This window comes from Monopterus albus, unplaced genomic scaffold, assembly GCF_001952655.1.
Source record: "Monopterus albus unplaced genomic scaffold, M_albus_1.0 scaffold34.1, whole genome shotgun sequence".
Lineage (NCBI taxonomy): Eukaryota > Metazoa > Chordata > Actinopteri > Synbranchiformes > Synbranchidae > Monopterus > Monopterus albus.
In genome coordinates, this window is record NW_018127914.1 from 5,166,978 (window position 1) to 5,180,893 (window position 13,916).

Genomic DNA, 13,916 nt, shown 5'->3' on the forward strand with positions numbered 1-13,916 from the left:
GTTAAGAGGACTCAAACCTTGCTGGGTTACAAACATGAGGGCTGAGAAAGAAATGAACTGAATGAAACTAACTGAATTTATTACACCTGTAACAATTAGTCTGTTAATCAGTTAAATTTATTTTATTGCCAACTATCTTAATAATCAATCATTTAAGCCAATTCTGAGGAAAACAAACAAAAAATGATGATTCCAGGCACTCAAATGCATGACAATTTCTTGTCTTTCTTAATCTTATGTGATAGTACAATAAATATTTTTGGCTTTTGAGCTGTCTTTAATGATGTCATCCTGGAATATATAGGACTATTTTTCTGTGTTTTATATACTACACCAAATGATTAATCAATTTCTGGAGTAAATAATCAGCAAATTAATCTATAATAAAAACAATCATTAGTTGCTGTCCTAGAATTTATATTAAGCTAAATAATACAAGTTAGCAACATTTCTCAGGGAGGTCCGCAGTCAGATGTGTGAATTTCAGAGGCAACACAGCTCCAAGGAAATCAAAACAAGTTTTCTAGGCCAAAAGGAAAATTGAAAGTAACACTTTGACCTCAAAATGCAACTTGTCATGTGGCCTTACTGGAGTTATCTGTCACTTTCATGTGTCAATAACGGATATTTCCCTGGTTGCCTAACTGTGGAGCAAAATGGTATGTGTAAAAAGGTGTCTGCTCTGTGAGTTTGGGTGAGTGACACAAAATCTTACATATTTCTTTGGTGTTACACAGCTGAAAATATGTCCAGTAGAGCTGCACTAATAGATGGTGCAGGCAAAGCTGGACAACCTAGTTTCCTATAGCAGTAAGAAAAATCCCCATCCAGTAGACAAAATTACCTCCAGCTGTTTTTCTAACAGTGTTTCAGTTTCTCGGTTTGTTTCTTCAAAACAAACCAATTACCAGTTGTGTGACTATAGCAGCACCACTGACTGCTGACAGAGAACTGGATAGCTCAGAAACAGTGGGGTTATTTCTGCCATCAGAGAATTAATCATGGCACCATCATTCACACAGGCTAAAAGTGCCAGACGGTTCTTTATCAGAGGGGATAAATACAGCAGAATCAAGTGCCCCCAGGTGACCCATTCATTAACACACAGCAGCAGCAGCACAGCAGCTTCACAGACACATCTATTTGTGGATATTCCCTCACACCTCTTTGTTCTCACTTCATGAAACATTCATGTTCAGGAGAAAAGACATAATTTAAAAACTAAATGAGGAGAACTTTTCTGTACTTTTCAGTACAAGAGCATATAGCTTCTTGGACCTGTGAAGGTTTCCTGTCTGCTCTGGAGTCGAATCTTCTCTATCATCTTGTCCACCTCCTCTCACCTTCTCCAGCAGGTAGTTGTTGATATGTCCTCCAGTGGGATCGCCATTGAAGTTGAAGTTGATGTCCATGTACTTGCCGAAACGGCTGGAGTTGTCGTTGCGATTTGTCTTGGCGTTCCCAAAGGCCTCCAGCACACAGTTGGACTTGAGCAGCACATTTTTCACACTGATTTATCACATTGTGGTAACCATTGATGGAAATGTGAGAAACATCCATAGGAGAGGTAAAAATTGAGTTAAGAAAGTGAGATGATTTATAATAGCATCACATATTCATGATCCAACTATTGGTTTGTGTTGGAAGTGAAAATCTGTCTTTATCACACTGAAGTTCACATACCGCCTTAATGAATCCTATCATTATTAGTGGTGCAGTCACAATAATAAAAGATCATGGCACCACTCACCTCTCCACTTCTGCCCTCTGGCATGGGTTCGTGATGGCTGCAATGTACTGCATGATGTATTTACTGGCTTCTGTTTTTCCTGCCCCACTTTCACCTGAAACAACAAACACAGACATATTTCACTAACGGACCAGTACAGCTGCATATCATAAAATTTTACATCTCTTTTGTCTGGTAACGTTACAGAGAAATTGAAGATTGCTAAGCTATGAGTGTATGAAACCAATATGCACCAACTTCTGTAACTGACTGCTAACATTTAACTAATATGGGCCAAGTGCTAATCCCAGTAAAATGTCATAAAATGTACACAAATAACGGCCACAAACATTCATACAATGTAGGAGAGCGCCTACCCACCAAAAACTGTACCCACGAAACATCTAATGTAACACCGCAACGGTGAAAATAATGTTAGTGCTAAGCGTTAGCTCACTGTTAGCTGCTTTTTGAGTCCTACACTTTTGTCAAAAGTAAAATATCTTAACAGCTAGCTAGCCTATTGTAGCTGGTAAATTTGCGAGCATCCAGGTTGCCTGATGCATGACTTTTAATAACTCTGGCCGCCCGACAGGTCAAATAAGTCCGCTTATCGTCTTTAGCTCAGGATAGCCGTTAACCTCGCTAACATAGTTTAATGCTAACGCAGCATTATAAATGCTAGCTACCAAATAAGCTACCGTTAACTATATCGTGCCATACTAATAACTGTAGTTTACTATATATTACAGATTCGAACAATTAGAATTACAATTGCAGCTGTCACTAAATTAAAAACCTATAATGCCATTCAGTACCTTTTTCACAGTCATACCAGTAATGACAGAAAACAAACAAAAAGGCCAATTAAAACATTTTTGTCAGTACTTCCCAGCTAACCTCTTTAATATAATTAGCAGTGGTAGAAAGTAACTAAGTACATTTTCTCAAGTACTTAAGTACTAGTTAAGTCTTGAGTTGTACTTTAGTTTTTCCTACTTTTTACTTCACTACATTTCAAAGGCAAATTTGACTTTCTATTGCACTATATTTAGCCTATTACTTACTTTTCACAATCAGTTTAATAAAACAAAATACATCATAGTCAAAAGACTTTATTGTTCAATAGTGGGAAATTCACAATACCCAGCACTATGCAAAGTATTTATATAGGCTGTATGCTTTTTAGTTTTTCAATTTGTAGGCTAATGAGCATTTTCAACTACTAAATTTATTCCTCTTAGACTATACATTTGTTGTGTTGACTTTACTTTAAACACAATATATTTAAACAAATTTGTTATTTCTCACCAGGTTAAATTTAGAGTGTAAGAAATATCACCTGAATGAAAAACTGTAGCAAAAACTTCACACCGTTAACTTCACTGTTACATCCCCAGTGTAAGAAGGAGCGTTACTTCAGGCCATTCCTCCCCACAACAATCAGACTGTACAACACATCACTGCAATAATAAGATAGGTGAAATTATGAGGGACTATGTAATAATCTACTGAGGTGCAATATTCAGCTCCCATGTGTGAAATGCATTGTAAATAGGCTAATGTGTAATATCTTGTTCCTGATCTCTCTCAAATACTGTACATTGCCCTGGTTTAGGTATTTTTGAGCAGTTGCTCAGAGATCCTTATGGCTGAAACACAGGTTTCTCTTCCCCACTGTGGGATTAATTGTGTGAGTAATATTCAATTGTTCTTGATTTACCGGTTGTTTAGTCTCTACTGCTGTTCCTGATTCTCTCCAGTGCTGCTTTGCCCTGTTTTTAGGTGCCTTTGATTTGCTTATTTGTGCTGTGTAAAATGTAATGTTCTGATGATGCTACTTTTATAATCCTTGTGCATATTGGTTCTAATGCTTTGTTGCCTTTATGTAACTGTTTATTTTAAGACTAAGTGTTCTTTGTTACTACGTACTTACGTACGCATGCGCCGCGCGGAGTGGCAGCAGGTTACAGCAGCTGCCAGCAGGACTGTGGCTCATGAGGTAATGTTTATCAGTGAGGAAGAGACAGACCTGATATGACAATGCAGCTATCTTTGGCCCGTCTCTTCATGGCCTTATAGGCAGCATCAGACACTGCATAGAGGTGGGGAGGGTTTTCATACAGCTCCCGGCCCCGGTAGGCATCTATGGTATCTTTCCCATAAATGTCCATCTGTCTGTATGGGTTAACAGAGACGACTACTTCTCCAATGTAGGTGTAGATGCGGCCCTTCTCAAACCTGTTCACACAAACGACAATCACATGCATTAGTAGATTATAACTGCTGTTTTGTCATGGTGAGATTATATGCACAGATCTCATTTATGTACATGTAGGTATTCTACAAGTATTTACTGTAAATATAACATCAATTTATATATGTGGGGAATAAATATTTCATTTTTAAAATTAATTTAAGAGAACAAAGAGCAGTTTAACCTTGACAGTTTCACATCACCCATTAAAAAAACCCTTCAAGCTAAAGGTTCCAGAAAAGATTATACACCTCTGTCACACTGCATGTCACTGACAGGAAGTGACACAAGTGTGTGTACGCTGGAAGCAGGAAATGAAACTTGTGGTTCAAAGGGTGTCATCTCCTTGTGTAACCTCTCATGGGTTTGTTGAGCTGGGAGGTGTAACATTGGTGTAACACAAATTGAGCTTCTACTGAAACAACAGGTTTTCAGTAGCAGGTCAGAGTAAATCAACTGTGTCAACATGTCCCAGGTGTGCCTAAGTACTCTGACCCTGAACAACAGGTGTTCACTGGTTGCACAAGTTCTGTCTACATTCGGCGACGGACCCTCCAAAATGCACATTTGTAGAAATAATAAAGTATAGTGGGATGAGAATGGGCTTAGACTCATTTAGAGTCTAGGAAAGCCTGTTTGGGTGGTGTCCAGAAAGATCCTGTCCCTGAAATGAGACACAGCTATATGTGATGATGGCAGCATCTGAGTCACTGAGAAGATTGCTTTATCTTTTTCACTGGTTCAAATCATCCCTGGAGGCAAGAATATTGCTTTTGCACTGCCACAACAAATTTGAGGTTTCCTCTGAGTAAGAGTTGGGTTTGATGTCAAAGAACAGACAAGTGACCCCAGTCTGCTTTCTGGTAACATATTGAATAGACTGACCAATGATCTGATATAAACTAGACACCCAGAGAATGAAGAATGAAAATCTTTGACAACAGTAAACAATTTTTGCAGCTTGTTACACCAAAACTATGAATTTTTAGAAGACTCACATTTAGAAATCAACTCTCAGTCTCTATGAGTTTGAATTGGCTAAATATGAAATTCCAAAAAACCAAGAAAAGCACCAACAAAATCAAATATATTGCTAAGGCCTCTGTGCAAAAGGTGAAGGAAAACTGTGCAAAAGCAAAATAACAGACACAAACACAGACCTTTGCAAATGCAAACACCTGAGCACACATAGATACTGAAAACTGGATGAAATCATCACAGCAGCATGTACTGTATCTGCCCAAACTTTACTACATGTCTTACCGCCAGGCAAGTCTGATCAAGCTGTGTGATGAAACTCTAGATACATGCACTATTTGCCAACCAGAGATGGCACACAGAGGCCCACCCATGGTACAGAAACTATGTGAAAAATGTTCATTGAAAATCATCTGCTGTGCACACGTCAGCGGAGAAAGTGCAAATCAAATTCTCTATTTCTGTGCTTCTATGTCTGTTTTTATTTACTGGCAATTTTGTTATTTGTCTGCCTCTGCTGGTCCTCAGATGACTGCTGTGGGCAAAACTCCTACAGTTTGAGTTGATAACATTATGCTCCCATGAAAGATGGTCAAGAAAAAAATATCACAGTGTGGACTCAAAGTCAAGAGACAATTTTAAAATCTCTGAACACTTGGAATAATAGAAAGGTCACAAGGAAAGATATCACCAAAAATGTTACATTAACATTTTAAGTTGGACAGGTTTAGATTAGATGTTTTACTGATATTGTGCCTGTGCTTCATTTTCTTCAGATGACAGCCAGTGTAATGTGGTGGTGAATATATCAACCACATGTTCATGTCTGAACCCCAAGAGTGAGCGGGAACATCAAGGTAGAAGTGACTCACGTCTGTTCCGCTATTTTTCCTTTTGTTTCATCTTTATCACCTATCTCAGCTTTTGAAAGTCCAAGTCCCAATTCTGTAAACTTGGTAATTCAGTGCTGTTACAAGAAATTAAAGTTTGTGTCCTAGAGACAGTCAAATGTGAGAGTATGCACCATCATCTCACTTATTTTACACCCATTTGTACTTATTCTACAGCCAAAGACTTGAAGATGTAAATGCATCAGATATATATGGAACGTTAACCTTTACATTTCTGACACTCAGCTCCTTCCTCCTTCCCTCATTTCCTTCTCTCAAACAGTATCTCAGGCCTTACCTCAGCTTCAGATTCTCCATGAACTGCTCCATCGTCACCTCATCCAGGAGCACAAAGTCTGACTTCCCAAACTCCAGACCCTCCAGCTCTGACATGTCTGTAGTCGCTAAACACACAAAAATAAATGAACAAGGACACAGAGACGCAGAAACTAGCGCAAGGGAGAAGAAAGAGAAGTGTGGTCGACTTCTGGGGCCCGGTAGTGTAGACAGTGTGTGTGGGTGTGGCGTGGTGTACTTAGTCAAGTCACAGTGTTCTACAAGTTGCAGCACGTCATCCTATCATTCAGCTTATGCCCTATATAAATAGAGGGAGGCTATCTTTAAAAGCTCATACCACTTCTGCATCCTCCTTCGCTTCTCTCTTCCTGCCAGAAGGCCTCCAAGTTTCTAACCTGTCACTATAGTGTGGCTCATTTCAGACTTGTTTTTTTGTATATCTTTTCTTCCCAGAAACAGGACCCCACATCTGACATGCTGCCAGTTAACCTTAGAAATTTGAGGGTAGAAAATTGCCCTTATCTCCTGAGAAGCACTGAGGCATTTCCTTTCTAAGCATGACACTGGCAGTACAACACATCCCTGAAGGGTTTCTCTTAACCAGGGGTTCCCAAGTCACAGTAGGATCAGGCTGGAACCTGAAAAACTTGGTTAGGTTCCCAGAGTCGATGCTGCCTAAACCAGGAACAGTGCATTTCTGAATCATTTTTCACACCTGTTGACTTTTTCTATTAAACTCAAAACTTTTTAAAAACCTTCCAGGGTAGTTTATTCCTTTGGGATATACTGGAGGGATGAAATAATAATAATAAGTACTGAGATCTGAGCAAATATGAAGTCTATGCAATAGAAGTGAAAGCTCTGAAAAAAAAGCTGGTACACAAGCCTTGTTTCCAAAGGAACTTTATCTGGGGAAGAGGAACCTTTTTACAGAACTTAGTTCCTCTACCAGAATTTCCATCAGAGGAAGCAGTATTGCGCTATTATATCAGTGTTTCATTTGTTTAATCTTGCAGGCTTTGGCCCTGCTGAGGAAATCCAAATAAAAATGCATTTGAAGGACTTTTACCCCAGGGAAAGTTCTTGGACTTTAGTTCCTGGGAACCAGTACCAAGAACTTTCCAGAGGAAACACACCTTTAGACTTTGAAATAGTATCATTGTCAAACTACAATTCCAAGTGAAGATTGAAATTGAATGGTTAATGTTTTTTTATTTTTATTTGGGTGAACTAAAAATGTTAAAGAAAATAGTCAGTTAATCCAATAGACTGTTAGCTTCGATGTTTGGCTAAAAATAATGTAATGATGGAGAACTCAGTGAGTTGTTTCTGGACCTCTCCCAGTTTTCTGTCAGTTAACAGTATATTTCATCCACGTTTTTGAAATAACCAAAAACAAACAAACTTGAAGTGGGAAAGCCACAGCACAAGGTTTTCTCATCATTCTGATCTATTTATTACTGTGAAAAGGCCTCTGAGTCACAATTATAGCCATGTGTGCAGCCCTGCTTAATTCATACTTGATACAAGCACTGACTGGAAATTTATATGAGCAAAGGGACTTTACCATCAAACTGAAACACTATTAGAAATACGCACCTACCTACTGTGGACCTGACATCCTGTTGTTCTCTTTTATTTCTGTGATGAAATGATAACAGTTCAGAGTAAAACATCCAGTTACTAGTTATAACAACACTTACATGTTTTTAACTACACTTGCATGTTAAATCCCCCCCAGCCATCAGTACTCCCTCTCTCTACATGAGTTCAGACATAGTTGTCAGAGACTGGCTCACTTCCTGCTCATGCTTCCTCTCTCATCTATTTCTGTCTCCATCTAGATTCAGGTGTTAAAATTGCCCTAGATGCACAATGTAATTAGGTAGTGCATGAACAAATTGAGATTAAACAGACTCATTACCACATTTGATTACCACTCAAATATCAATCAAATCACTCAGGGTAATTTAGTGTTAGTGTTTTCTTTAATGGACATTTTTGGAATTAATTGCCATTTACATAATTCAAATTTCAGCCACTGTACAGATATTTATTAATAATTTTCTATTTGCAATATTGAAAGGTTAACAAAATAATTGATTTATATGCCTCAAAAACTAATTTTGCCCTGTTTTCAAGCCCAGCACAAACAATAAATCATTCTGCAGCTAAATGGCTGATAGATAATAATACCCTAACAAATATCTGTGAATTAAATTTGCAAAAGTAACTGTCCCTTAATATCATAATGTTTTAACCTAAAAAAACGTCTTCTGTAATGAATATAAAAACAAAGTATTCATAGGTATTTGACATACACACAGACCCAAGACCTGTGGCAGTGAAATGAGACTCAGCCAGATTAGGCTGAGTCAAAGTTTAATTAGTGTAGCACAGAGACAGCCAAGCTGCCCAGAGCTACTGCTGTTAAAAACACAGCTGATAACTTATTAGTGGGCTTTAGAGGTGTCTCTATGCGGATGTGACAGAGCCAGACTAGCTGGTTCTCCAAGCTCAGTGTTGGTGCTGAGCTAAGCATTTGCCAGCTGAAGCCTCATATTTACTGTACAAACATGAGAGTGGTACAAATCCTGTCAACTGACTTTCAGTCACAGAGTGAATAAACACATTTCCCAACATGTCAAACTTCTCCTTTAACAGCCATTTACTTTCATATGTCATAATCAGCCTGACAACAAAACATGATCAAAAATAATACCAAAAAAAAAAAAGTTTCAACTAAGAGATTCACTGCTTCTTACACTGTCCTGGCAACTGTTTAAACTTTTTCTTAATGTTTTGTGGCCATGTACTTAGGCTTTGCTTGAAGACTGGTTTAGAAGGCAGGGATTTCTTCTCTCTCTCTTGCTGCAGGTATCCATTAGACCATTGTTTTTCACAGGACTGGCTTCTTGTCCTTACAGCTGCACTTTGTCCAGAATGAGCTGCAGCCCCTTGCTCAGACTCAGCACCTTCCTGTTTATCATGCTGCCGCTTTGATAGGGAGTAACCTGCAGCTCCAACAGGCTTTGATGAATTAGTGATGGTACCACTATCTCTTTCTGTGCTCCTTCGACTGACTGCTGCCAGAGAGCTGCTCCTCCTCCTGGAGTTTCTGTCAAATGTCCTTCCTGTACGTCCTGATTGCTCAACTGGCCTTCCCAGCAGCCTCTGCTTCACCTCGTAGCTCTCACCAGATGGTCCTATGAGGTGAAGTCTGCCATCCATCTCACACAGGAGCACTGAATTGTAAATGTTTTTGTTTTCCAGAATCCTCTCTAAAAGAGCTTCTTCCTTGACATCCTTCCAAGAAACTTCCTGTGTGCGTAGGGATTTGCTTAGATCATACAGAAGGCTCTGTAGTTTTCCAGCAGCTCTCTGTGCGCTCCTTCCTCTCACAGTGATGTTGGAGCTCTCGCCAAAGTAATCCACTCTCATTGTAACACCATGGCTATTCAGGATGTTGACGATGTCACTTTTCCTGAGCTGCTCTGCGTACCTAATCACATCTCCATCAATGACAAATGACTCACATCCAACCCTGAGTGAAGCACACTGCTCTGGTCTTGGAGAGGAAGACGCTCTGTATTGTGGAGAGGCTGGACGATAGTGGGAAGTGTCTGACACCCAAGATGGAGAGGTGCTGGCTGACATCGGAGTAGTGCATTTATCTCTGGACCCCAACCTGCTACTGTTACCATCTGACACTGAGCAGCTGGTGCTGTAGTATTTGGAAATGGCTCCAGAGGAGGATGTTTGGACTGGAGGACAAGTGGGTGAGTATGGCGTTGCCTTGGTCTGGGTTTGTGAGCGGAGAAGACACTCCAAATGGGCCTTCGCATCTTTGAGCTTCAAAAAGGAACCCTTGATATGCACCTTATTTCTGTCCAGATCCTGCACCACTTGAAAGTCATGTGACGTGAGGATTTGTCGAACTTTTGTCCCATCTTGAAAAGCATTCAAATCAACTCTTGCTTCCACTGGGAAATCCATCTGAGAAAAGCAAGAGAGGGACAAAATGACTCAGAGCTTTTCTGTTTACAGTCACCTCAGACAGTATTCAAACCCTCTTACTTTTTGGACACTTTGTGTTGTAGTGTTGATTTTAGATAAATACAATTTCTGCCCATTAATCTACAATCTCTAACCTTTATTTGTGTATTTATTTTTCATAAAGTGTTAGGAAAGTGCTCTTTTCTGTGCTACACTTTTATTATTTGGTGCTCATGTATTGCTTGTCTTTTCAGTTTTTTTTTGTAAACTGCTTACATAACCCTCAAGGTGCTTTATTCCATGTAATTTTTATGTTTGTTATTTTTATGCCTATTCAACATGTTCACCTACAATTTGTTTTAAAAACTGTTTTCAAAAATACTTGACTGAGTGAGGACAGTCTATCCTCATTACTACAGGTGAGCTAGGATTTCACATTTGGCTTTAATTATTATGAAGATTAATCATTTTATAATGCTTCAACTCTTTATCTTAAGTGTATCTTGTTATATTATCTGCTTGCTCTTTAGTATTCTGTCCATTTATCATTATTCCTTAGCCCATTATTGAATCTGTCTGTTTATTAATTAGCTATTATTGCTGAGGCTCTTGTTGCTTAAGTTGTTTGGTTTGCAGACTTGCATTCCCTTTCCTGAATAGGTCCAATCAATCAATCAATCATGAATCATAGACTTTCCTAGGGGTTTAAAGTCCTGATACAGACTATTTCAAGGTACCTCATTGCTTAATAAACCATCTTTATAAGTGAAAGTCACAAGCCTTCATCACTGTATAGCAGTAAATGAGGACATATAATAATAGTGCACTGTATCCTGACTGTCAGTAGAGGGCGATAAAGGGTCACAGACAAGCTAATAATGCTTTAAATTAGTAATTAATTTAGATGGAAACTTCAAAAAACACCCTTAGTTAGCTTTGCTGTTAACCCATCTCTGCCTTCACCACCACCCTCATCCTCATTAAACATTAGGTTTTATGAGGATGCAGAATGATTTGTCCTCTGGCTCCTCAAACATGATGAAAACAGCACCTCGCCTCCTTCCATGTCCGTGAGTGACTCAATAAATATCTCTACAATTTATCTGCTATCGTGTCAGCTGGTAAAACATCTGGCACCGCCAAAACCTCAGACACTAGTCTCCTTTCGTTTCTGCTCAGGTCGGGTCTGTGCCAGCGACAGTAAACACCTTTTTCTGCTATGTTGCTTCCACCGTGATAAATGGATGTCGTGAAATCTAAAGTCTAAGACGTTTCATCGAAGGTTAAAGTGACGCTTCAGGTGAAATGAGACCAATTTTAATGTCTGGAAATTAAGATTCACTCCCGTGGAAAACAGCGAATGCACCGAAACAGTAGCGGAGATGCTCTTTGCAAAGCCGCAGCTGCTTCTGATGGGACACATCCCCTAATGTCTTAGAGACGCATCTATTACAGGTCCACAGTAAACTAAATCTACAACACTGTGGTGTCGGTCACAGCAGTAACTTACTGTCCAGCTCACTTCTGTTTACTTCACGAGTTGATTTCCTTCAGGCGTTGTTGAAACCGAAAGTGCAACATCACGTCCGCTCTCAGTAAGGACGTTTCCGTATCTGCCCTCATGAAAACAAAAGTTTAAATACTGTATATTTCAACTAATGTAAGCATTTTACTTTGCCTATGATAGGCCTGTCTTGTTTACCATTAGTCTGCCATTTTTTTTGCAAGATAATAATTAAACTACAAAGCAAGCAGCCTCCTCTAATTTCTTGCTTAGCTCTTTCACTGACTTCACTGAAGAAAACAGTGACACCTGCAACACATTTCAAAAAAAAGTTGGGACAGTTGAATTTTAGGGCTAGTAATGAGGTAAAACACAAAGTGGAAATGCGCACTGTGGTCAGACAAATCAGTATTTTAGGTCTTTTTGGAAGAAATGGACACCGTGTTGTAAGATTTGATTCTTATAGGCTCTAGTTACTTTATAAGTAACTATTATATTAGCTTTATATATGTTAGGTGTTTTTAGTCAGATAGAAATTGGATAGATACTTTATGTATTAGAAATGTTTAGTGGAGATAGGATGTCTAGTTAGACTGTTAAATGCTTAGTCATGCTTATGAGTTTCTACAGGGTACATCTGGTCAAGGATAACTAGAGAGAAGAGTTGATGACTGTCAGCAGACAGGGTGTTTAATATTATTATTATGACGTGTATAACTGTAGCCTTAGCCATAATAGGTTCTTATGTTTAAGCCACGACATGTTACTAGAGGTCGTGAGAATGTTTTTAGCTACACACCACTTAACCAACAGACACACACATTGATTTACTTCATGTTTTGACTACTGCTATGACCAGCTGCAAAGCTGGTAACAGAGACGTCTCTGTTGACGTTTCTGTGTAGTATGGGGCTAGCCCAACCAAAGGGATATAATGTATAGGCCTGGTGGATTCAGGGTCTTTCATCTTACATCTGCCTGCGAGAAGTTTGGAGGTGCAAGATACCTGAGCGTGTAATGTTAATTTTACCTGTAATCCTTTGAATAAATCAGCACTGTTTTGAAGTTACTTGGACTGTCTCGTCTCTCAGAGATAGCAATGGTAAGAAGAACCAAAGACCAACAAAAGACTAAGGTTATTTGGAGTGCAGGGGACACTCCTGAGGACCTCCGACACAGCAATAGCATCAGCCATCTACTATGGAATGGTCAGCCGGGGCAGCAGCATGTCGGCCAATTGTATTGATGAGAGTCAAGTGATACTGAAGTAGAAACTGCCTACTTTAACTTCTGTGTTGACATAGTGTCTGTATCTTCAAGTAACCAGCCTATTTTACATTTTAACAAAGACCCGTTGGCCTGTTTTGCACCTTCACCTGGACCCGTTTAGCATACTCACAAGGTCCTGCTTTCTCCTGTAATAGGATTACACAGATAGGGGGTCTACAGTGCAGACAACCAATTGTTCAGTGTTCATTGATCAGTTGCCGCCTGGAAAATCACAACACACACACACAGGGGTTGACCAATGACCAATAGGATTATGAAGCATGTGTCGTACCTCTGTCCAGGGCGGGCCAGCCCAAGAAGATAAATGTAACGAGAAAACGTAACTTGTGGCTCAGAGAACAGATTTCCTGCGGGAGCTCTGTCTCTCTGATCCCAGCGCTGTAAGACTTCACTTGTGCCCAGACTTTGAGTAAACTTTCTGTTGATTTTAAACAGTCCTCTCCTGTCTTCACTTCTTGTGCTTCCAACAAAAGAACTGGGTTATTTTTAACAGTGTGCTCTGGACCAAGGATGAAAAGGACCATTCAGACTGTTAGCAGCGGCAAGTCCCAAAGCCAGGGGTCTGTCATGGTCTGGGGTTGTATGCTACAGGTCACTGTACACCACAACAACCGGACACAAGGACAGTTTCTTTCCCCAGGCCGTCACTCTGATGAACAGTTAATCGATGTTTAATATGTAGAACAAGATACAGCAAACACCACAGCGCAATAACTTATAGACATAACCATTGTACATAAAATAGCTAATTTTTAACTTTTACATATTTAGAAATAGATGATTGTTTTCTTGTTTTTTTTTAACTTTCTTCTGTTTTATTTAGTGCATGTTGAGTCAAATTCCTTGTATTTTAACCTATTTGGCAATAAAGTTTATGCTTGATTGATTTACATTGTGTAATATGTACTCTTAGGAGTCATGTAAGAGGCTTTTTTGTTAGTGTATTAAAATGCATGTTTATTAAATGGGGTTGTT

The 13,916-nt window shown here is 39.3% G+C and overlaps 2 protein-coding genes across 4 annotated transcripts in view; both read right to left on the reverse strand.

Annotated features, from left to right (window-relative positions):
• The window catches only part of myo1g (myosin IG), a 31,350-nt gene extending 25,000 nt beyond the window's left edge, over positions 1-6,350 (reverse strand). The window contains 4 exon segments of the mRNA XM_020597576.1: positions 1,344-1,509; positions 1,751-1,844; positions 3,762-3,970; positions 6,153-6,350. Coding sequence (XP_020453232.1) covers positions 1,344-1,509; positions 1,751-1,844; positions 3,762-3,970; positions 6,153-6,247 — 564 coding nt within the window. The 5' untranslated portion in view covers positions 6,248-6,350.
• Positions 6,351-7,850: 1,500 nt separating this feature from the next.
• On the reverse strand, positions 7,851-11,895 carry rbm43 (RNA binding motif protein 43). 3 transcript variants are annotated; one of them, XM_020597579.1, is made up of 2 exons: positions 11,670-11,895; positions 7,851-10,147 (listed from the first exon to the last, which is right to left on the reverse strand). In XM_020597579.1, the coding sequence occupies exon 2, from the start codon at positions 10,145-10,147 to the stop codon at positions 8,903-8,905; it is 1,245 nt and encodes a 414-aa protein (XP_020453235.1). In that variant the 5' UTR covers positions 11,670-11,895; the 3' UTR covers positions 7,851-8,902. The 3 variants fall into 3 exon arrangements, with proteins under 3 accessions (XP_020453235.1, XP_020453234.1, XP_020453233.1); XM_020597578.1 differs by having other exon boundaries at positions 11,658-11,893; XM_020597577.1 differs by lacking the exon at positions 11,670-11,895 and adding an exon at positions 11,099-11,642.
• Between the last annotated feature and the right edge of the window lie 2,021 nt (positions 11,896-13,916).